Source organism: Anomaloglossus baeobatrachus, unplaced genomic scaffold, assembly GCF_048569485.1.
Source record: "Anomaloglossus baeobatrachus isolate aAnoBae1 unplaced genomic scaffold, aAnoBae1.hap1 Scaffold_442, whole genome shotgun sequence".
Lineage (NCBI taxonomy): Eukaryota > Metazoa > Chordata > Amphibia > Anura > Aromobatidae > Anomaloglossus > Anomaloglossus baeobatrachus.
In genome coordinates, this window is record NW_027443757.1 from 117,944 (window position 1) to 141,546 (window position 23,603).

At 54.2% G+C, this 23,603-nt stretch overlaps 2 protein-coding genes across 2 annotated transcripts in view; one reads left to right on the forward strand and one right to left on the reverse strand.

Annotated features, from left to right (window-relative positions):
* Nucleotides 1–23,603, forward strand: part of LOC142279869 (tubulin alpha-3 chain-like) — a 50,348-nt gene that overhangs the window by 25,023 nt on the left and 1,722 nt on the right. The window contains exon 4 of the mRNA XM_075332704.1: nucleotides 12,175–12,855. Within this exon, the coding sequence (XP_075188819.1) occupies nucleotides 12,175–12,855 (681 nt within the window). The remainder of the gene's footprint in view (nucleotides 1–12,174; nucleotides 12,856–23,603) is intronic.
* LOC142279871 (uncharacterized) overlaps nucleotides 1–23,603 on the reverse strand; it is a 153,098-nt gene that overhangs the window by 12,730 nt on the left and 116,765 nt on the right. The window lies entirely within an intron of this gene.

Sequence of the window (23,603 nt, forward strand, 5' to 3'; positions counted from 1 at the left end):
GCATGGACGCAGGGGAATGGTCCCTTCACCCGGACGTGTTTCAGGAGATCTGTTGCCGCTGGGGGGTGCCGGACGTCGACCTCATGGCGTCCCGGCACAACAACAAGGTACCGGCGTTCATGGCACGGTCTCAAGATCCCAGAGCTCTGGCGGCAGACGCCTTAGTTCAGGATTGGTCGCAGTTTCAGCTCCCTTATGTGTTTCCTCCGCTGGCACTGTTGCCCAGAGTGTTACTCAAGATCAGGGCCGACTGCCGCCGCGTCATCCTCGTCGCTCCAGACTGGCCTGTCGTGGTACCTGGATCTGTGGCATCTCACGGTCGGCCAACCGTGGGCACTACCAGACCGACCAGACTTGCTATCTCAAGGGCTGTTTTTCCATCTGAATTCTGCGGCCCTCAACCTGACTGTGTGGCCATTGAGTCCTGGATCCTAGCGTCCTCAGGGTTATCTCAAGACGTCATTGCCACTATGAGACAAGCTAGGAAACCAGCGTCCGCCAAGATCTACCACAGGACGTGGAAAATTTTCCTGTCGTGGTGCTCTGCTCAGGGTATTTCTCCCTGGCCTTTTGCCTTGCCCAATTTTCTGTCCTTCCTTCAATCTGGACTGGAAAAGGGTTTGTCGCTCGGCTCCCTTAAGGGACAAGTCTCAGCGCTCTCTGTGTTTTTCCAGAAGCGCCTAGCCAGACTTCCACAGGTACGCACGTTCCTGCAGGGGGTTTGTCACATCGTTCCTCCTTACAAGCGGCCGTTAGAACCCTGGGATCTGAACGGGGTGCTGACGGTTCTTCAGAAACCACCATTCGAGCCAATGAGGGATATTTCTCTCTCACGCCTTTCGCAGAAAGTGGTCTTCCTAGTAGCAGTCACCTCTCTTCGGAGAGTGTCTGAGCTAGCAGCGCTGTCATGCAAAGCTCCCTTCCTGGTGTTTCACCAGGACAAGGTGGTTCTGCGTCCGGTTCCGGAATTTCTCCCTAAGGTGGTATCCCCCTTTCATCTCAATCAGGATATCTCCTTACCTTCTTTTTGTCCTCATCCAGTTCACCAATGTGAAAAGGATTTGCACTTGTTAGATCTGGTGAGAGCACTCAGACTCTACATTTCTCGTACGGCGCCCCTGCGCCGCTCGGATGCACTCTTTGTCCTTGTCCCTGGCCAGCGTAAAGGGTCACAGGCTTCCAAATCAACCCTGGCTCGGTGGATCAAGGAGCCAATTATCGAAGCTTACCGTTCGGCTGGGCTTCCGGTTCCCTTAGGGCTGAAGGCTCATTCTACCAGAGCCGTGGGCGCGTCCTGGGCTTTGAGGCACCAGGCTACGGCTCAGCAGGTGTGTCAGGTGGCTACCTGGTCGAGCCTGCACACTTTCACGAAGCACTATCAGGTGCATACCTATGCTTCGGCGGATGCCAGCCTAGGTAGACGAGTCCTTCAGGCGGCGGTTGCCCACCTGTAGGAAGGGGCCGTTTTTACGGCTCTATTACGAGGTATTATTTTACCCACCCAGGGACTGCTTTTGGACGTCCCAATTGTCTGGGTCTCCCAATAGAGCGACAAAGAAGAAGGGAATTTTGTTTACTTACCGTAAATTCCTTTTCTTCTAGCTCTAATTGGGAGGCCCAGCACCCGCCCCTGTTTTTTTGTGTACACATGTTGTTCATGTTGAATGGTTTCTGTTCTCCGATATTCCTTCGGATTGAAGTTACTTTAAACCAGTTTATAATTCTTTTTCCTCCTTCTTGGTTTTGCACCAAAACTGAGGAGCCCGTGGGAGCACGGGGGGTGTATAGGCAGAAGGGGAGGGGCTTAACACTTTTAAGTGTAATACTTTGTGCGGCCTCCGGAGGCATAGCCTATACACCCAATTGTCTGGGTCTCCCAATTGGAGCTAGAAGAAAAGGAATTTACGGTAAGTAAACAAAATTCCCTTCTTTCCTTCCCCATCCCCCTTAGGGCTCTGGGTGAAGTGGGATCCTATCGGTCTCCAGGCACTGAGACCGTGCTCCATCCACAACTCCTGGGAGCCTGCTGGATAGGAGCTGAGTATCGTTCAGGGACATGGCCCTGCTACTTGGAGGTACTCTGTGTCCCTGTGGGGACCGCGCACAGCAACACTCCAGCATTGCTGGGTGTGCTAGTGCACCGGGGACCGCGGCGCTGACCGGGTTAATGTGCCATTACACACTCAGCGTCGCTGAGTGTGTTTATGTAGGGGGACTACCGCCGCCGCCATGTTTTAACACTGCGGCGCGGCTGGGACTTGTAGTGCGCCGGGGACTTCCGCGCGGCCGCGCTTTTATGGCAGCCGCGCTTATTACTTGAGTCCCCGGCTTGTACGGCCTAGTGTTTCCTCCTCCCGCCCACAGCCCTGACAGGCAGGGGTAGGGCGGGACGCTGTACAGACGTGCAGCAGTGAGGGCTGGAGCATGCTTTGCATACTCCACCCCCCGCACTGTGAGGCACCAGTTCCCGCACTTTCTGGGTCACGCCCACGGCTCCCTCATCTCCTCAGGACGCCGGCAGCCATTCCTGTCAGCTCCTCGGACGCTGCAGAGGGGGACAAATTCTGGGAGACCCAGGCAGGGATTATGGTGGCCTCACAACCGTTTTAATCGGGTGGTAAGCAGCACCTGTGGTGCTAGCCCCAGTGTGCAGAAGTGTAATTATATGTTTATGATATTTTACACTGTATATTGCACAGTTGCTTTCTGGCTATATTCCCTATTGTGTTACTCAGGGAAGACATAGCATGGCGCCCACAAAAGGCAGGGGTGCCAAAACACAGGCTTACTATGCTGCCTGCGCCGCATGTACGACGCCGCTACCGGCAGGTTCCACTGACCCTCACTGTGTGCACTGCTCGGCCCCTGCTGCACTTACTCAGCCGGAGCCTCTGCTAGGGGGGGCCCAGGGGGCTCCACCTGCTGACACTGTCCAGGTGACAGGGACGGAGTTTGCAGTCTTTAAGGATAAACTCTCTGAGACTATGGCTAAGATACTAGAAGCCTTGCAGTCCAGACCGGTATCTCAGCACAGGGACTCTGTTGAATCATTGTTCCCTGGCCCCCCTCAGTTGGACCAACAATGTCCCCCCGGGGATTATCATAGAAACCTGGCTGAGGGCTCTGACACAGACCCCAGTCCCAGACCGACTAAGCGAGCTCGCTTGGCAATTCCCTCGACATCATCATATTGTTCAGGGTCTCAGCGAGGGGAATCTCTGGTTGATGACGCGGAGGTAGCTGATCAGGATTCTGATCCTGAGGCCGCTCTCAATCTTGATACTCCTGACGGGGACGCAATAGTGAACGATCTTATTGCGTCCATCAATAAAATGTTGGATATTTCTCCCTCAGCTCCTCCGGTGGAGGAGTCAGCTTCTCAGCAGGAGAAATTCCGTTTCAGGTTTCCCAAGCGTACACCGAGTATGTTTCTGGACCACTCTGATTTCAGAGAGGCAGTCCAGAATCACCATGATTGTCCAGATAAGCGTTTTTCTAAGCGCCTTAAGGATACACGTTATCCCTTTCCCCCTGACGTGGTCAAGGGTTGGACTCAGTGTCCCAAGGTGGATCCTCCAATCTCCAGACTGGCGGCTAGATCCATACTTGCAGTTGAAGATGGGGCTTCACTCAAAGATGCCACTGACAGGCAGATGGAGCTCTGGTTGAAATCCATCTATGAAGCTATCGGCGCTTCTTTTGCCCCAGCAATCGCAGCCGTATGGGCGCTACAAGCTATATCAGCAGGTCAAGCGCAAATTGACGCAGCCACACGCACTTCCGCGCCGCAGGTGGCGTCCATAACCGCTCAGACGTCAGCAATGGCGTCTTACGCTATTAATGCTGTCCTGGACTCTGCGAGCCGTACGGCGGTTGCATCCGCCAATTCGGTGGTACTCCGCAGGGCCTTGTGGCTACGGGAATGGAAGGCAGATTCTGCTTCCAAAAAGCGCTTAACTAGTTTGCCAATTTCTGGCGACCGATTGTTTGGCGAGCGTTTGGATGAAATCATCAAACAATCCAAGGGAAAGGATACATCCTTACCCCAGCCCAAACCGAACATACCCCAACAGAGGAGGGGGCAGTCGAGGTTTCGGTCCTTTCGGGGCGCGGGCAGGTCCCAATTCTCCTCGTCCAAAAGGCCTCAGAAAGATCAAAGGAACTCTGATTCATGGCGGTCTAAGTCACGTCCAAAAAAGACCACAGGAGGTGCCGCTACCAAAGCGGCTTCCTCATGACTTTCGGCCTCCGCAATCTGCATCCTCGGTCGGTGGCAGGCTCTCCCGCTTTTGCGACACCTGGCTGCCACGGGTAAAAGACCGCTGGGTGAGAGACATTCTGTCTCACGGTTACAAGATAGAGTTCACCTCTCGTCCCCCGACTCGATTCTTCAGGTCATCCCCGCCTCCCGAGCGAGCCGAGGCTCTTCTGCAGGCGCTGGGCACTCTGAAGGCAGAAGGAGTGGTGGTCCCTGTTCCTCTTCAGCAACAGGGTCACGGTTGTTACTCCAACCTGTTTGTGGTCCCAAAGAAGGACGGGTCTTTCCGTCCTGTCCTGGACCTGAAACTGCTCAACAAACACGTAAAGACCAGGCGGTTCCGGATGGAATCCCTCCGCTCCGTCATCGCCTCAATGTCCCAGGGAGATTTCCTTGCATCGATCGATATCAAAGATGCTTATCTCCACGTACCGATTGCTCCAGAGCACCAGCGCTTCTTGCGCTTCGCCACAGGAGACGAACACCTGCAGTTCGTGGCACTGCCGTTCGGCCTGGCAACAGCCCCACGGGTTTTCACCAAGGTTATGGCTACTGTAGTAGCGGTCCTCCACTCTCAGGGTCACTCGGTGATCCCTTACTTGGACGATCTCCTGATCAAGGCACCCTCTCAAGAGGCATGCCAACACAGCCTCGACGCTACTCTGGAGACTCTCCAGAGTTTCGGGTGGATCATCAATTTTCCAAAGTCAAATCTGACACCGGCCCAATCGCTGACATATCTTGGCATGGAGTTTCATACCCTCTCAGCGATAGTGAAGCTTCCGCTGATCAAGCAGCAGTCGCTACAGAAGGGGGTACAATCTCTCCTTCAAGGTCAGGCACACCCCTTGAGGCGCCTCATGCACTTCCTGGGGAAGATGGTGGCAGCAATGGAGGCAGTCCCTTTCGCGCAGTTTCACCTGCGTCCTCTTCAATGGGACATCCTTCGCAAATGGGACAGGAAGCCGACGTCCCTCGACAGGAACGTCTCTCTCTCTCAGGCGACAAAAGCTTCCCTTCGGTGGTGGCTTCTTCCCACTTCATTATCGAAGGGGAAATCCTTCCTACCCCCATCCTGGGAGGTGGTCACGACGGACGCGAGTCTGTCAGGGTGGGGAGCGGTTTTTCTCCACCACAGGGCTCAGGGTACGTGGACCCGGCAAGAGTCCTCACTTCAGATCAATGTTCTGGAAATACGGGCAGTGTACCTTGCCCTGAAAGCGTTCCAGCAGTGGCTGGAAGGCAAGCAGATCCGAATTCAATCGGACAATTCCACAGCGGTGGCATACATCAACCACCAAGGCGGCACACGCAGTCGGCAAGCCTTCCAGGAAGTCCGGCGGATCTTGATGTGGGTGGAAGCCACGGCCTCCACCATCTCTGCAGTTCACATCCCGGGCGTGGAAAACTGGGAAGCAGATTATCTCAGTCGCCAGGGCATGGACGCAGGGGAATGGTCCCTTCACCCGGACGTGTTTCAGGAGATCTGTTGCCGCTGGGGGGTGCCGGACGTCGACCTCATGGCGTCCCGGCACAACAACAAGGTACCGACGTTCATGGCACGGTCTCAAGATCCCAGAGCTATGGCGGCAGACGCCTTAGTTCAGGATTGGTCGCAGTTTCAGCTCCCTTATGTGTTTCCTCCGCTGGCACTGTTGCCCAGAGTGTTACGCAAGATCAGGGCCGACTGCCGCCGCGTCATCCTCGTCGCTCCAGACTGGCCGAGGAGGTCGTGGTACCCAGATCTGTGGCATCTCACGGTCGGCCAACCGTGGGCACTACCAGACCGACCAGACTTGCTGTCTCAAGGGTGTTAGGGCCAGATGGACGGGTAGACCCTGGAGGTGGATCCACTGGGCCGAACTCCCGGATGAGGGAAAGGAGTCCGGTAGCCAGAGCACTGTAGGTAGCAGGACAGTCCGTGCACTGAGAGCAAATGGAGAAGTCCCTGGGACCACGAGGTCATGGATGGTGGTCCGGGTGACGGAGCTCAGGTTCGGAAGCCGTGATGGTGTCAGGCAGGGTCCGGAACCGTTGGAGCGAGATGACGGGTCACCGCAGGGATCCGAGATGGTACGGACTGTCAGGATGGCAGATGGGCAGCGTTCGGGGTTCGAGACACAGCAGGACCGGATGGCGATGCAGGATCGGCTCTAGAAGACAGAGAGGTAAGTATCTCACAGGAACACAAGGAGACCTGACTCCTAGCTTGGGAAAACACGAAGAACAGGCCCCGCTCCCTTGGACATTAACCCCCTATATACCCTGTACCTGAGTGCATCATTTCCTGTTAATTGACACTGGCCCTTTAAGAAAGGTTCAGTGACCGCGCGCGCCCTAATGCGCATGCGCGCGGCCCGGGTGCCAGAAGCCAGGGCAGGAAGCTGAAGGGAGGACGCAGGGGAGCCGGCCAGGAACTGGGAAGCCGTCGGGCGCCGGGAGCGGAGACCAGGGGGCCTGGGAAGTGCGGGCACCGGAGGCTGGAGAGCGGGGAGCGTGGCAGGTGAGCCGGGGAGCGGAGCTGAGGACCCGGGGATCGGAGCAGGGGACCCGGAGAGGGGATCCGAGGACCCGGGGAGCGTGACAAAGGGCCGGTTTTCCATCTGAATTCTGCGGCCCTCAACCTGACTGTGTGGCCATTGAGTCCTGGATCCTAGCGTCTTCAGGATTATCTCAAGAGGTCATTGCCACTATGAGACAGGCTAGGAAACCAACGTCCGCCAAGATCTACCACAGGACGTGGAAAATTTTCCTGTCATGGTGCTCTGCTCAGGGTTTTTCTCCCTGGCCTTTTGCCTTGCCCACTTTTCTGTCCTTCCTTCAATCTGGACTGGGAAAGGGTTTGTCGCTCGGCTCCCTTAAGGGACAAGTCTCAGCGCTCTCTGTGTTTTTCCAGAAGCGCCTAGCCAGACTTCCACAGGTACGCACGTTCCTGCAGGGGGTTTGTCACATCGTTCCTTACAAGCGGCCGTTAGAACCCTGGGATCTGAACATGGTGCTGGTGGTTCTTCAGAAACCACCATTCGAGCCAATGAGAGATATTTCTCTCTCACGCCTTTCGCAGAAAGTGGTCTTCCTAGTAGCAGTCACCTCTCTTCGGAGAGTGTCTGAGCTAGCAGCGTTGTCGTGCAAAGCCCCTTTCCTGGTGTTTCACCAGGACAAGGTGGTTCTGCGTCCGGTTCCGGAATTTCTACCCAAGGTGGTATCCCCTTTTCATCTCAATCAGGATATCTCCTTACCCTCTTTTTGTCCTCATCCAGTTCACCAATGTGAAAAGGATTTGCACTTGTTAGATCTGGTGAGAGCACTCAGACTCTACATTTCTCGTACGGCGCCCCTGCGCCGCTCGGATGCACTCTTTGTCCTTGTCGCTGGCCAGCGTAAAGGGTCACAGGCTTCCAAATCAACCCTGGCTCGGTGGATCAAGGAGCCAATTCTCGAAGCTTACCGTTCTGCTGGGCTTCCGGTTCCCGCAGGGCTGAAGGCCCATTCTACCAGAGCCGTGGGTGCGTCCTGGGCATTGCGGCACCAGGCTACGGCTCAGCAGGTGTGTCAGGCGGCTACCTGGTCGAGCCTGCACACTTTCACGAAACACTATCAGGTGCATACCTATGCTTCGGCGGATGCCAGCCTAGGTAGACGAGTCCTTCAGGCGGCGGTTGCCCACCTGTAGGAAGGGGCCGTTTTACGGCTCCATTACGAGGTATTATTTTACCCACCCAGGGACTGCTTTTGGACGTCCCAATTGTCTGGGTCTCCCAATGGAGCGACAAAGAAGAAGGGAATTTTGTTTACTTACCGTAAATTCCTTTTCTTCTAGCTCCAATTGGGAGACCCAGCACCCGCCCCTGTTTTTTTGTGTACACATGTTGTTCATGTTGAATGGTTTCAGTTCTCCGATATTCCTTCGGATTGAAGTTACTTTAAACCAGTTTATAATTTTTTCCTCCTTCTTGCTTTTGCACCAAAACTGAGGAGCCCGTGGGAGCACGGGGAGTGTATAGGCAGGAGGGGAGGGGCTTTACACTTTTAGTGTAATACTTTGTGCGGCCTCCGGAGGCATAGCCTATACACCCAATTGTCTGGGTCTCCCAATTGGAGCTAGAAGAAAAGGAATTTACGGTAAGTAAACAAAATTCCCTTCTTTCCACCAGGTGGCGCTATAGGTGGCTTCATTGCGTAGCGCATGGCTACTTTACTATACCTAGACACCACTTCTATGCCTATAGCTGCCGCCGTTCTCAAGTTAATGGCGGTGGACAGGATATGGGTGGACACACTGTATATAGGTGCGGTGTATACAGGAGATGGGTGGACACACTGTATATAGTTGCGGTGTATACAGGAGATGGGTGGCCACACTGTATATAGGTGCGGTGTATACAGGAGATGGGTGGCCACACTGTATATAGGTGCGGTGTATACAGGAGATGGGTGGCCACACTGTATATAGGTGCGGTGTATACAGGAGATGGGTGGACACGCTGTATATAGGTTCGGTGTATACAGGAGATGGGTGGACACACTGTATATAGGTGCGGTGTATACAGGATATGGGTGGACACACTGTATATAGGTGCGGTGTATACAGGATATGGGTGGACACACTGTATATAGGTGCGGTGTATACAGGATATGGGTGGCCACACTGTATATAGGTGCGGTGTATACAGGAGATGGGTGGCCACACTGTATATAGGTGCGGTGTATACAGGAGATGGGTGGCCACACTGTATATAGGTGCGGTGTATACAGGAGATGGGTGGACACACTGTATATAGGTGCGGTGTATACAGGAGATGGGTGGACACACTGTATATAGGTGCGGTGTATACAGGAGATGGGTGGCCACACTGTATATAGGTGCGGTGTATACAGGAGATGGGTGGACACACTGTATATAGGTGCGGTGTATACAGGAGATGGGTGGACACACTGTATATAGGTGCGGTGTATACAGGAGATGGGTGGACACACTGTATATAGGTGTGGTGTATACAGGAGATGGGTGGCCACACTGTATATAGGTGCGGTGTATACAGGAGATGGGTGGACGCACTGTATATAGGTGCGGTGTATACAGGAGATGGGTGGATGCACTGTATATAGGTGCGGTGTATACAGGAGATGGGTGGACACACTGTATATAGGTGCGGTGTATACAGGAGATGGGTGGACACACTGTATATAGGTGCGGTGTATACAGGAGATGGGTGGACGCACTGTATATAGGTCCGGTGTATACAGGAGATGGGTGGACACACTGTATATAGGTGCGGTGTATACAGGAGATGGGTGGACACACTGTATATAGGTGCGGTGTATACAGGAGATGGGTGGACACACTGTATATAGGTGCGGTGTATACAGGAGATGGGTGGACACTCTGTATATAGGTGCGGTGTATACAGGAGATGGGTGGACACGCTGTATATAGGTGCGGTGTATACAGGAGATAGGTGGACACGCTGTATATAGGTGCGGTGTATACAGGAGATGGGTGGACACACTGTATATAGGTGCGGTGTATACAGGAGATGGGTGGACACACTGTATATAGGTGCGGTGTATACAGGAGATGGGTGGACACGCTCTGTATAGGTGCGGTGTATACAGGAGATGGGTGGACACGCTGTATATAGGTGCGGTGTATACAGGAGATGGGTGGACACGCTCTGTATAGGTGCGGTGTATACAGGAGATGGGTGGACACACTGTATATAGGTGCGGTGTATACAGGAGATGGGTGGACACGCTCTGTATAGGTGCGGTGTATACAGGAGATGGGTGGACACACTGTATATAGGTGCGGTGTATACAGGAGATGGGTGGACACACTGTATATAGGTGCGGTGTATACAGGAGATGGGTGGACACGCTGTATATAGGTGCGGTGTATACAGGAGATGGGTGGACACGCTCTGTATAGGTGCGGTGTATACAGGAGATGGGTGGACACGCTGTATATAGGTGCGGTGTATACAGGAGATGGGTGGACACGCTGTATATAGGTGCGGTGTATACAGGAGATGGGTGGACACACTGTATATAGGTGCGGTGTATACAGGAGATGGGTGGACACGCTGTATATAGGTTCGGTGTATACAGGAGATGGGTGGACACACTGTATATAGGTGCGGTGTATACAGGATATGGGTGGACACACTGTATATAGGTGCGGTGTATACAGGATATGGGTGGACACACTGTATATAGGTGCGGTGTATACAGGATATGGGTGGCCACACTGTATATAGGTGCGGTGTATACAGGAGATGGGTGGCCACACTGTATATAGGTGCGGTGTATACAGGAGATGGGTGGCCACACTGTATATAGGTGCGGTGTATACAGGAGATGGGTGGACACACTGTATATAGGTGCGGTGTATACAGGAGATGGGTGGACACACTGTATATAGGTGCGGTGTATACAGGAGATGGGTGGCCACACTGTATATAGGTGCGGTGTATACAGGAGATGGGTGGACACACTGTATATAGGTGCGGTGTATACAGGAGATGGGTGGACACACTGTATATAGGTGCGGTGTATACAGGAGATGGGTGGACACACTGTATATAGGTGTGGTGTATACAGGAGATGGGTGGCCACACTGTATATAGGTGCGGTGTATACAGGAGATGGGTGGACGCACTGTATATAGGTGCGGTGTATACAGGAGATGGGTGGATGCACTGTATATAGGTGCGGTGTATACAGGAGATGGGTGGACACACTGTATATAGGTGCGGTGTATACAGGAGATGGGTGGACACACTGTATATAGGTGCGGTGTATACAGGAGATGGGTGGACGCACTGTATATAGGTCCGGTGTATACAGGAGATGGGTGGACGCACTGTATATAGGTGTGGTGTATACAGGAGATGGGTGGACACACTGTATATAGGTGCGGTGTATACAGGAGATGGGTGGACACACTGTATATAGGTGCGGTGTATACAGGAGATGGGTGGACACACTGTATATAGGTGCGGTGTATACAGGAGATGGGTGGACACTCTGTATATAGGTGCGGTGTATACAGGAGATGGGTGGACACGCTGTATATAGGTGCGGTGTATACAGGAGATAGGTGGACACGCTGTATATAGGTGCGGTGTATACAGGAGATGGGTGGACACACTGTATATAGGTGCGGTGTATACAGGAGATGGGTGGACACACTGTATATAGGTGCGGTGTATACAGGAGATGGGTGGACACGCTCTGTATAGGTGCGGTGTATACAGGAGATGGGTGGACACGCTGTATATAGGTGCGGTGTATACAGGAGATGGGTGGACACGCTCTGTATAGGTGCGGTGTATACAGGAGATGGGTGGACACACTGTATATAGGTGCGGTGTATACAGGAGATGGGTGGACACGCTCTGTATAGGTGCGGTGTATACAGGAGATGGGTGGACACACTGTATATAGGTGCGGTGTATACAGGAGATGGGTGGACACACTGTATATAGGTGCGGTGTATACAGGAGATGGGTGGACACGCTGTATATAGGTGCGGTGTATACAGGAGATGGGTGGACACGCTCTGTATAGGTGCGGTGTATACAGGAGATGGGTGGACACGCTGTATATAGGTGCGGTGTATACAGGAGATGGGTGGACACGCTGTATATAGGTGCGGTGTATACAGGAGATGGGTGGACACACTGTATATAGGTGCGGTGTATACAGGAGATGGGTGGACACGCTGTATATAGGTGCGGTGTATACAGGAGATGGGTGGACACACTGTATGAAGCTGGTGTTACATGATCGCAGGGCTGTGATGGTGACTGAGGCTCCTCTATGGCCCCTATGATCAGCACTGATCTATACATAGAGGACATGGAAGGCTTTGGTTATGACCGTTATGTGTAATATGGCACTATCTTCTCTCGCAGGCTGACCAGTGCACCGGATTACAAGGTTTCCTCATTTTCCATAGCTTTGGAGGCGGCACAGGCTCAGGATTTGCATCTCTTCTGATGGAGAGACTTTCTATAGATTATGGCAAGAAGTCCAAGCTTGAGTTTGCAATCTACCCAGCACCGCAAGTGTCCACAGCAGTGGTGGAGCCATACAACTCCATACTGACCACACACACCACGCTGGAGCATTCAGATTGTGCCTTTATGGTGGACAATGAGGCCATTTATGATATTTGTCGCCGAAACTTGGACATTGAACGTCCAACATACACAAATCTCAACCGTCTCATTGGGCAGATCGTGTCGTCCATCACTGCCTCGCTGAGGTTTGATGGGGCTTTAAATGTTGATCTCACCGAATTTCAGACAAACCTGGTTCCATATCCACGTATCCATTTCCCGCTGGTCACGTACGCGCCTGTCATCTCTGCAGAGAAGGCCTACCACGAGCAGCTGTCCGTGGCTGAAATAACCAATGCCTGCTTTGAGCCTGCAAACCAGATGGTGAAGTGTGACCCCCGCCACGGCAAATACATGGCCTGCTGCATGTTATACAGGGGGGACGTGGTCCCCAAGGATGTCAACGCCGCCATCGCAACCATTAAGACAAAACGCACTATTCAGTTTGTAGACTGGTGCCCAACAGGATTCAAGGTTAGTATTAGAAACCCACCCACACCGGCCTAAATGGAAAGTGTCATTACCAGTGCCGAGAATATTAGCACAGAATTAGATTGGTGGAAAAACCCATATAATAAAGTGAAGCCTATAGAAAAGATATACCATCACATGACTAGTGGGGTGCAGATTGTGAGATTGAAGCGGATCCTCACTAATTTTCCTACACATTGACATCTTAGCCCCTTCAGTCTCAGGATTGTGGGGGGTCCTAGAAGTATAACCCTACTGATAATAAAGTGATGGCATGTCCGTGCCAAGGAAAGGTCATCAATATACCAAGTCTGAAGACTCCATTAGGCCCTGTGCGCACACTGCGTTTTTACCCGCTTTTTCTTTGTCGCTCCATTGGGAGACCCAGACAATTGGGTGTATAGCTTCTGCCTCCGGAGGCCACACAAAGTATTACACTTTAAAAGTGTAACCCCTCCCCTCTGCCTATACACCCTCCCGTGCATCACGGGCTCCTCAGTTTTATGCTTTGTGTGGAAGGAGGCACACATCCACTCGTGCATTCTCAGATTAGTTATATCGGTTGGAAGAAAAGAGGACCCCCACGGGGTCCCCGGCATGTTCCCTTCTCACCCCACTAAAGTCGGCGGTGCTGTTAAGGTTGAGGTACCCATTGCGGGTACAAAGGCCGGAGCCTCATGCCGTTTTCCTTCACCATCCCTTAGTGGCTCTGGGAGAAGTGGGATCCTAACCGGTCATCCATTCACTGGGACCGGGCTCCCTCCGCAGCCCCTGTGGGAATCTGCTGGACAGGAGTATATTCTTCCTCAGGGATTGGGCCCTGCATCTATAAGGTACTCTGTGTCCCCATGGGGACTGTGCATGGAGCGCCTTATTCCCGGACGCTGCAGCAGCTGCTGATTTCGGAAGACCGGCGGACTTCCGCGCCGACCGAGCCTGCTTGTCGGCCGCGGTCTTAAATTTAGTCCCCTGCTTCATCGCGGCCTAGTAGCTAAAATCCCGCCCCCGGGCTTGCCTGTCAGGGGTAAGGGCGGGACGGCTGGCCTGACGTCGGCTGTGAGGGCCGGAGCATCCTGTATGTTTCCTCCCCCCTCACTGATCATTGTGGGGACCCCAGATTCCCGCACTTTTCTAGCACCGCCCACGGCTCCACTCCTCCCCTGAGAGCTCCGGCAGCCATGTTTTTGGCATTCTGCCGGTGGAGGATTATCAGAGAAGAGCTCTGCAGCTCTGGGAGACCTAAGGCAGGGAATCTGGAGGACACACACTCGCTTTTTAGCGGTCGGTAAGCCACACCGGTCACCCGGTGCTGGTCCCCCCCCAGGGTGCCGGAATAGATACGTATTTATATACATATTTCTGTTCGGTCGGGCTGTATACCCCTTCCCATATACCCTCAGTGATCACTCTCCTAGGAGACAACAGCATGTCGTCCACAAGGAGCAAAGGTGCTAAGGCACAGGGTTTTTTTGCGACCTGTACCTCTTGTGTGGCTATGTTACCTGCAGGTTCCACCTACCCTCACTGTGAGCAATGCTCGACCCCTGTTTCGCTTGCTCAGCCGGAGCCTCGGTCACTAGTGGGCCCCTCGGCTCATGTAGACCCCCCTGCTCCCCCTTTCCAGGCGGCAGGGACAGAGTTTGCTGCGTTTGCTGAGAAACTCTGAGTCACTTTCGCAATCCATGGCTCAGTCTATGGACAAATGGTCTGCCAAGCTGCTAGAAGCTTTGCCGTCCAGACCGGTCCTTACACAGGCCCCGGTCCCCGTTAGCTCGTCGCCTCCAGGCCCCTCTCGGTCCGCGCCGCAGCGCGCTCCCAGGTTGGGCCCTAGGTCCCACGCGGAGGACTCCTGCCCGGATCTCAGTCCCAGACCGACTAAGTGGGCTCGCTGGGAATCTTCCCCGACTTCTTCACGCTGTTCGGGTTCCCAGCCCGAGGACTCTCTGGAGGACGAGGCGGACGTCGCAGCTCAGGGCTCTGAACCTGACGTTGCCCTCAATCTTGATACACCTGAAGGGGACGCCTTAGTTAATGATCTTATCTCGTCCATTAACCAGGTGTTAGATCTGTCTCCCCCGCCTCCACCTGTAGAGGAGTCGGCTTCTCAGCAGGAGAAACACCAGTTTCGGTTCCCCAAACGTACACGGAGTGCTTTTTTCGATCACTCTAACTTCAGAGATGCAGTCCAGAAGCCCAGAGCGGTTCCGGACAAGAGCTTTACTAAGCGCCTTACTGACACGCGTTACCCCTTCCCCTCTGACGTAGTTAAGGGTTGGGCTCAGTGTCCCAAGGTGGATCCTCCAGTCTCTAGATTGGCGGCTAGATCTGTAGTATCGGTGGCAGATGGCTCATCGCTGAAGGATGCCACTCACAGGCAGATAGAGCTCCTGATGAAATCCATCTATGAAGCCACGGGCGTCTTTTGCCCCGGCCTTTGCAGCCGTGTGGGCACTACAAGCTATCTCAGCTTGTCTGGCTGAGATTAATGCAGTCACACGTAATTCTGCTCCGCAGGTTGCGTCTCTGACTTCTCAAGCGACAGCTTTTTCTTCCTACGCCTAGCGGGCCAACGCACTTTTTCAGGCAGTGGCCACTCTGAAAACAGAGGGAGTTGTGATCCCGGTTCCCCCTCAGGAACATGGTCGCGGCTTTTACTCCAACTTGTTCGTGGTGCCAAAGAAGGACGGATCATTCCGCCCCGTTCTGGACCTCAAATTGCTCAACAGACATGTGAGCACCAGACGGTTTCGGATGGAATCTCTCCGCTCGGTCATCGCCTCGATGTCACAAGGAGACTTCCTAGCATCGATCGACATCAAGGATGCTTATCTCCATGTGCTGATCGCACCCGAACATCAACGCTTCTTGCGTTTCGCCATCGGGGACGAGCACCTTCAGTTCGTGGCATTGCCTTTCGGCCTGGCAACAGCCCCACGGGTGTTCACCAAAGTCATGGCATCCGTTGTAGCAGTCCTACACTCTCAGGGCCACTCGGTGATTCCCTACTTAGACGATCTCCTAGTCAGGGCAGCTTCTCGGGCGGCGTGTCAACACAGCCTTACAGTCACTCTGGCGAGTCTCCAGCAGTTCGGGTGGATAATCAACTTCCCAAAATCCCAGTTGACACCGACTCAATCACTGACTTACCTCGGGATGGAGTTTCATACACAGTCAGCGGTAGTCAAGCTACCGCTGGACAAACAGCTGTCCCTGCAGGCAGGGATACAATCTCTTCTTCGGGGTCAGTCATACCCCTTGAGGCGCCTCATGCACTTCCTGGGGAAGATGGTGGCAGTGATTTTGGCAGTGCCGTTCGCGCAATTCCATCTGCGGCCACTCCAATGGGACATTCTCCGCAAATGGGACAGGAGGTCGACTTCCCTCGACAGGAACGTCTCTCTGTCCCTTGCAACCAAGACGTCTCTTCAGTGGTGGCTCCGTCCCAATTCTCTATCGCAAGGAAGATCCTTCCTACCCCCAACCTGGGCTGTGGTCACCACGGACGCGAGCCTTTCAGGGTGGGGAGCGGTTTTCCGCCACCACAGGGCTCAGTGAACCTGGACTCCGGTAGAGTCCTCCCTTCAGATCATTGTTCTGGAGATAAGGGCAGTGTATCTAGCCTTATTGGCCTTCCATCGGTGGCTGGAGGGCAGGCAGATCCGTATACAGTCGGACAACGCCACTGCCGTCGCATACATCAACCATCAGGGCGGCACGCGCAGTCGTCAAGCCTTCCAGGAAGTCAGGCGGATTCTGCAGTGGGTGGAGGCCACAGCCTCCACGATCTCCGCAGTGTACATCCCGGGCGTAGAAAACTGGGAAGCAGATTTTCTCAGTCGTCAGGGCATGGACGCGGGGGAATGGTCTCTTCACCCAGACGTGTTTCGAGAGATCTGTCACCGCTGGGGAACGCCGGACGTTGATCTCATGGCGTCACGACACAACAACAAGGTCCCGGCCTTCATGGCACGGTCTCAGGATCACAGAGCTCTGGCGGCGGACGCATTAGTTCAGGATTGGTCGCAGTTTCGACTGCCTTATGTGTTTCCCCCTCTGGCGATGCTGCCCAGAGTGCTGCGCAAAGTCAGGTCCGACTGTCGTCGCGCCATTCTCGTCGCTCCAGATTGGCCGAGGCGATCGTGGTACCCGGATCTGTGGCATCTCACGGTGGGTCAACCGTGGGCGCTTCCAGACCGCCCAGACTTGCTGTCACAAGGGCCGTTTTTCCATCTGAATTCTGTGGCCCTCAACCTGACTGTGTGGCCATTGAGTCCTGGCTCCTAGCGTCTTCAGGGTTATCTCAAGAGGTCATTGCCACTATGAGACAGGCCAGGAAACCAACGTCCGCCAAGATCTATCACAGGACGTGGAGGATCTTCTTATCCTGGTGCTCTGATAACGGTTTTCCTCCATGGCAGTTTGCCTTACCCACTTTTCTTTCATTCCTTCAATCCGGAATGGACAAGGGTTTGTCACTCGGCTCTCTCAAAGGACAAGTATCGGCGCTCTCCGTATTTTTTCAAAAGCGCCTGGCCAGGCTTCCGCAGGTCCGCACGTTCCTGCAGGGAGTTTGCCACATAGTCCCACCATACAAGCGTCCGCTGGAACCCTGGGACCTTAACAGGGTGCTAACGGCTCTTCAGAAACCACCTTTCGAGCCGCTGCGGGATGTTTCTTTATCACGTCTTTCGCAGAAGGTGGCAGTTACATCACTCCGAAGAGTGTCGGAGCTTGCAGCGCTGTCATGCAAAGCCCCCTTCCTGGTGTTTCACCAGGTTAAGTTGGTTCTGCGTCCGGTCCCGGACTTTCTCCCTAAGGTGGTGTCCCCTTTCTTTGTCGCTCCATTGGGAGACCCAGACAATTGGGGTGTATAGGCTATGCCTCCGGAGGCCGCACAAAGTATTACACTTAAAAGTGTTAAGCCCCTCCCCTTCTGCCTATACACCCCCCGTGCTCCCACGGGCTCCTCAGTTTTTTGCTTTGTGCGAAGGAGGTCAGACACGCACGCACAGCTCCACAGATTGGTCAGCAGCAGCTGCTGACTATATCGGATGGAAGAAAAGTGGGCCCATATAGGGCCCCCAGCATGCTCCCTTCTCACCCCACTCTTGTCGGCGGTGTAGTTAAGGTTGAGGTATCCATTGCGGGTACGGAGGCTGGAGCCCACATGCTGCTTTCCTTCCCCATCCCCCTCAGGGCTCTGGTGAAGTGGGATCCTATCGGTCTCCAGGCACTGAGACCGTGCTTTATCCACAACTCCTGGGAGACTGCTGGATAGGAGCCGGGTATCGTTCAGGGACATGGCCCTGCTACTTGGAGGTACTCTGTGTCCCCGTGGGGACCGCGCACAGCAACACTCCAGCATTGCTGGGTGTGCTAGTGCACCGGGGACCGCGGCGCTGACCGGGTTAATATGTGCCATTACACACTCAGCGCTGCTGAGTGTGTTTATGTATAGGGACTGCCGCACTAACCGCCGCTGCCAGGGAAACACTGCGGCGCGGCTGGGACTTGTAGTGCGCCGGGGACTTTCGCGCCGGCCGCGCTTTTACGGCGGCCGCGTTTATTACTAGAGTCCCCGGCTTTTTGCGGCCTAGTTTCCTTTCCTCCCGCCCACAGCCCTGACAGGCAGGGGAAGGGCGGGACGCTGCACAGAACGAGCAGCACTGAGGGCTGGAGCATGCTTTGCATACTCCACCCCTCTCACTGTGCACAGTGCAGGCACCAGCTCCCGCACTTTCTGAGCCACGCCCACGGCTCCCACCTCTCCTCAGGACGCCGGCAGCCATTCCTGTCAGTTCCTTGGACGCTACAGAGGGGGACAAAGTCTGGGAGACTCAGGCAGGGACTCTGGTGGCCTCACAACCGCTTTAGGCGGGTGGTAAGCAGCACCTGTGGTGCTAGCCCCATTGTGCAGTAGTGTAACATTATATGTTTATGGTATACATATTTTACACTGTATGGTGCACAGTTCATTTCTGGCTATATACCCTATTGTGTTACTCAGGGAAGATAATAGCATGGCGCCCACGAAAGGCAGGGGTGCCAAAACACAGGCTTATTATGCTGCCTGCGCCGCATGTATGACCCCGCTACCGGCAGGTTCCACTGACCCTCATTGTGTGCACTGTTCGGCCCCTGTGGCACTTACTCAGCTAGAGCCTCTGCTAAGGGGGGCCCAGGGGGAGCCACCTGCTGACACTGTTCAGGTGACGGGGACAGAGTTTGCAAAACTCTCTGAGACTATGGCTAAGATACTAGAAGCCTTGCAGGCCAGGCCGGTATCTCAGCACAGGGACTCTGTTGAATCTTTGTCCCCTGGCCCACCTCAGTTGGACCAACAATGTCCTCCTGGGGTGTCTCATGGATCCCAGGCTGAGGTCTCTGACACAGACCCCAGCCCCAGACCGACTAAGCGAGCTCGCTTGACAATTCCCTTGACATCCTCATATTGTTCAGGGTCTCAGCGGGGGGAATCTCTGGTTGATGATGCGGACACAGCTGATCAGGATTCTGATCCTGAGGCCGCTCTCAATCTTCATACTCCGGACGGGGACGCCATAGTGAACGACCTTATTGCGTCCATCAATCTAATGCTGGATATTTCTCCCTCAGCTCCTCCGGTGGAGGAGTCAGCTTCTCAGCAGGAGAAATTCCGTTTCAGGTTTCCCAAGCGTACACCGAGTATGTTTCTAGACCACTCTGATTTCAGAGAGGCAGTCCAGAATCACCATGCTTGTCCAGATAGGCGTTTTTCTAAGCGCCTTAAGGATACACGTTATCCCTTTCCCCCTGACGTGGTCAAAAGTTGGGCTCAGTGTCCCAAAGTGGATCCTCCAATCTCCAGACTGGCAGCTAGATCCATACTTGCAGTGGAAGATGGGGCTTCACTCAAAGATGCCACTGACAGGCAGATGGAGCTCTGGTTGAAATCCATCTATGAAGCTATCGGCGCTTCTTTTGCCCCAGCATTCGCAGCCGTATGGGCGCTGCAAGCTATCTCAGCAGGTCAAGCGCAAATCGACGCAGCCACACGCACGTCCGCGCCACAGGTGGCGTCCATAACCACACAGACTTCGGCATTTGCGTCTTACGCTATTAATGCTGTTCTGGAATCTGCGAGCCGTACGGCGGTTGCAGCCGCCAATTCGGTGGTACTCCGCAGGGCCTTGTGGCTACGGGAATGGAAGGCAGATTCTGTTTCCAAAAAGCGCTTAACCAGTTTGCCAATTTCTGCCAACCGGTTGTTTTGCGAGCGTTTGGATGAAATCATCAAACAATCCAAGGGAAAGGATACATCCTTACCCCAGCCCAAACCGAAAATACCCCAACAGAGGAGGGGGCAGTCGAGTTTTCGGTCCTTTCGGGGCGCGGGCAGGTCCCAATTCTCCTCGTCCACAAGGCCTCAGAAAGATCAAAGGAACTCTGATGCATGGCGGTCTAAGTCACGTCCTAAAAAGGCCACCGGAGGTGCCGCTACCAAAGCGGCTTCCTCATGACTTTCGGCCTCCCCACTCCGCATCTTCGGTCGGTGGCAGGCTCTCCCGCTTTTGCGACACCTGGCTGCCACGGGTAAAAGACCGTTGGGTGAGAGACATTCTGTCTCACGGTTACAAGATAGAGTTCACCTCTCGTCCCCCGACTCGATTCTTCAGGTCATCCCCGCCTCCCGAGCGAGCCGAGGCTCTTCTGCAGGCGCTGGGCACTCTGAAGGCAGAAGGAGTGGTGGTCCCTGTTCCTATTCAGCAACAGGGTCACGGTTTTTACTCCAACTTGTTTGTGGTCCCAAAGAAGGACGGGTCTTTCCGTCCTGTCCTGGACCTGAAACTTCTCAACAAACACGTAAAGACCAGGCGGTTCCGGATGGAATCCCTCCGCTCCGTCATCGCCTCAATGTCCCAAGGAGATTTCCTTGCATCGATCGATATCAAGGATGCATATCTCCACGTACCGATTGCTCCAGAGCACCAGCGCTTCTTGCGCTTCGCCATAGAAAACGAACACCTGCAGTTCGTGGCACTGCCGTTCGGCCTGGCAACAGCCCCACGGGTTTTCACCAAGGTTATGGCTACTGTAGTAGCGGTCCTCCACTCTCAGGGTCACTCGGTGATCCCTTACTTGGACGATCTGTTGATCAAGGCACCCTCTCAAGAGGCATGCCAACACAGCCTCGACGCTACCCTGGAGACTCTCCAGAGTTTCGGGTGGATCATCAATTTTCCAAAGTCAAATCTGACACCGGCCCAATCGCTGACATATCTTGGCATGGAGTTTCATACCCTCTCAGCGATAGTGAAGCTTCCACTGATCAAGCAGCGGTCACTACAGACAGGGGTGCAATCTCTCCTTCAAGGCCAGTCACACCCCTTGAGGCGCCTCATGCACTTCCTGGGGAAGATGGTGGCAGCAATGGAGGCAGTTCCTTTCGCGCAGTTTCACCTGCGTCCACTTCAATGGGACATCCTACGCAAATGGGACAGGAAGCCGACGTCCCTCGACAGGAACGTCTCCCTCTCTCAGGCGACCAAAGCTTCCCTTCGGTGGTGGCTTCTTCCCACTTCATTATCGAAGGGGAAATCCTTCCTACCCCCATCCTGGGAGGTGGTCACGACGGACGCGAGTCTGTCAGGGTGGGGAGCGGTTTTTCTCCACCACAGGGCTCAGGGTACGTGGACCCAGCAAGAGTCCTCGCTTCAGATCAATGTTCTGGAAATACGGGCAGTGTATCTTGCCCTGAAGGCGTTCCAGCAGTGGCTGGAAGGCAAGCAGATCAGAATTCAGTCGGACAATTCCACAGCGGTGGCATACATCAACCACCAAGGCGGCACACGCAGTCGGCAAGCCTTCCAGGAAGTCCGGCGGATTTTGATGTGGGTGGAAGCCACGGCCTCCACCATCTCCGCAGTTCACATTCCAGGCGTGGAAAACTGGGAAGCAGACTATCTCAGTCGCCAGGGCATGGACGCAGGGGAATGGTCCCTTCACCCGGACGTGTTTCAGGAGATCTGTTGCCGCTGGGGGGTGCCGGACGTCGACCTCATGGCGTCCCGGCACAACAACAAGGTACCGGTGTTCATGGCACGGTCTCAAGATCCCAGAGCTCTGGCGGCAGATGCCTTAGTTCAGGATTGGTCGCAGTTTCAGCTCCCTTATGTGTTTCCTCCGCTGGCACTGTTGCCCAGAGTGTTACGCAAGATCAGGGCCGACTGCCGCCGCGTCATCCTCGTCGCTCCAGACTGGCCGAGGCGGTCGTGGTACCCGGATCTGTGGCATCTCACGGTCGGCCAACCGTGGGCACTACCAGACCGACCAGACTTGCTATCTCAAGGGCCGTTTTTCCATCTGAATTCTGCGGCCCTCAACCTGACTGTGTGGCCATTGAGTCCTGGATCCTAGCGTCTTCAGTGTTATCTCAAGACGTCATTGCCACTATGAGACAGGCTAGGAAACCAGCGTCCGCCAAGATCTACCACAGGACGTGGAAAATTTTCCTGTCGTGGTGCTCTGCTCAGGGTTTTTCTCCCTGGCCTTTTGCCTTGCCCACTTTTCTGTCCTTCCTTCAATCTGGACTGGAAAAGGGTTTGTCGCTCGGCTCCCTTAAGGGACAAGTCTCAGCGCTCTCTGTGTTTTTCCAGAAGCGCCTAGCCAGACTTCCACAGGTCCGCACGTTCCTGCAGGGGGTTTGTCACATCGTCCCTCCTTACAAGCGTCCGTTAGAACCCTGGGATATGAACAGGGTGCTGATGGTTCTTCAGAAACCACCATTCGAGCCAATGAGAGATATTTCTCTCTCACGCCTTTCGCAGAAAGTGGTTTTTCTAGTAGCAGTCACTTCACTTCGGAGAGTGTCTGAGCTAGCAGCGCTGTCGTGCAAAGCCCCTTTCCTGGTTTTTCACCAGGACAAGGTGGTTCTGCGTCCGGTTCCGGAATTTCTCCCTAAGGTGGTATCCCCCTTTCATCTCAATCAGGATATCTCCTTACCTTCTTTTTGTCCTCATCCAGTTCACCAATGTGAAAAGGATTTGCACTTGTTAGATCTGGTGAGAGCAGTCAGACTCTATTTTTCTCGTACGGCGCCCCTGCGCCGCTCGGATGCACTCTTTGTCCTTGTCGCTGGCCAGCGTAAAGGGTCACAGGCTTCCAAATCAACCCTGGCTCGGTGGATCAAGGAGCCAATTATCGAAGCTTACCGTTCGGCTGGGCTTCCGGTTCCCTCAGGGCTGAAGGCCCATTCTACCAGAGCCGTGGGCGCGTCCTGGGCTTTGAGGCACCAGGCTACGGCTCAGCAGGTGTGTCAGGCGGCTACCTGGTCGAGCCTGCACACTTTCACGAAACACTATCAGGTGCATGCCTATGCTTCGGCGGATGCCAGCCTAGGTAGACGAGTCCTTCAGGCGGCGATTGCCCACCTGTAAGAGGGGGTCGTTTTCAGCTCTTTCTATCGAGGTATTCTTTTACCCACCCAGGGACTGCTTTTGGACGTCCCAATTGTCTGGGTCTCCCAATGGAGCGACAAAGAAGAAGGGAATTTTGTTTACTTACCGTAAATTCCTTTTCTTCTAGCTCCTATTGGGAGACCCAGCACCCGCCCCTGTTCCCTTCGGGCTGTTTGTTCTTTTGTGTACACATGTTGTTCATGTTAAATTGTTCTTTTGGTTCATGGTTTTCAGTTCTCCGAACATCCTTCGGATTGAATTTACCCTATACCAATTCATAAGTCTTCTCCTTCCTGCTTTTGCACCAAAACTGAG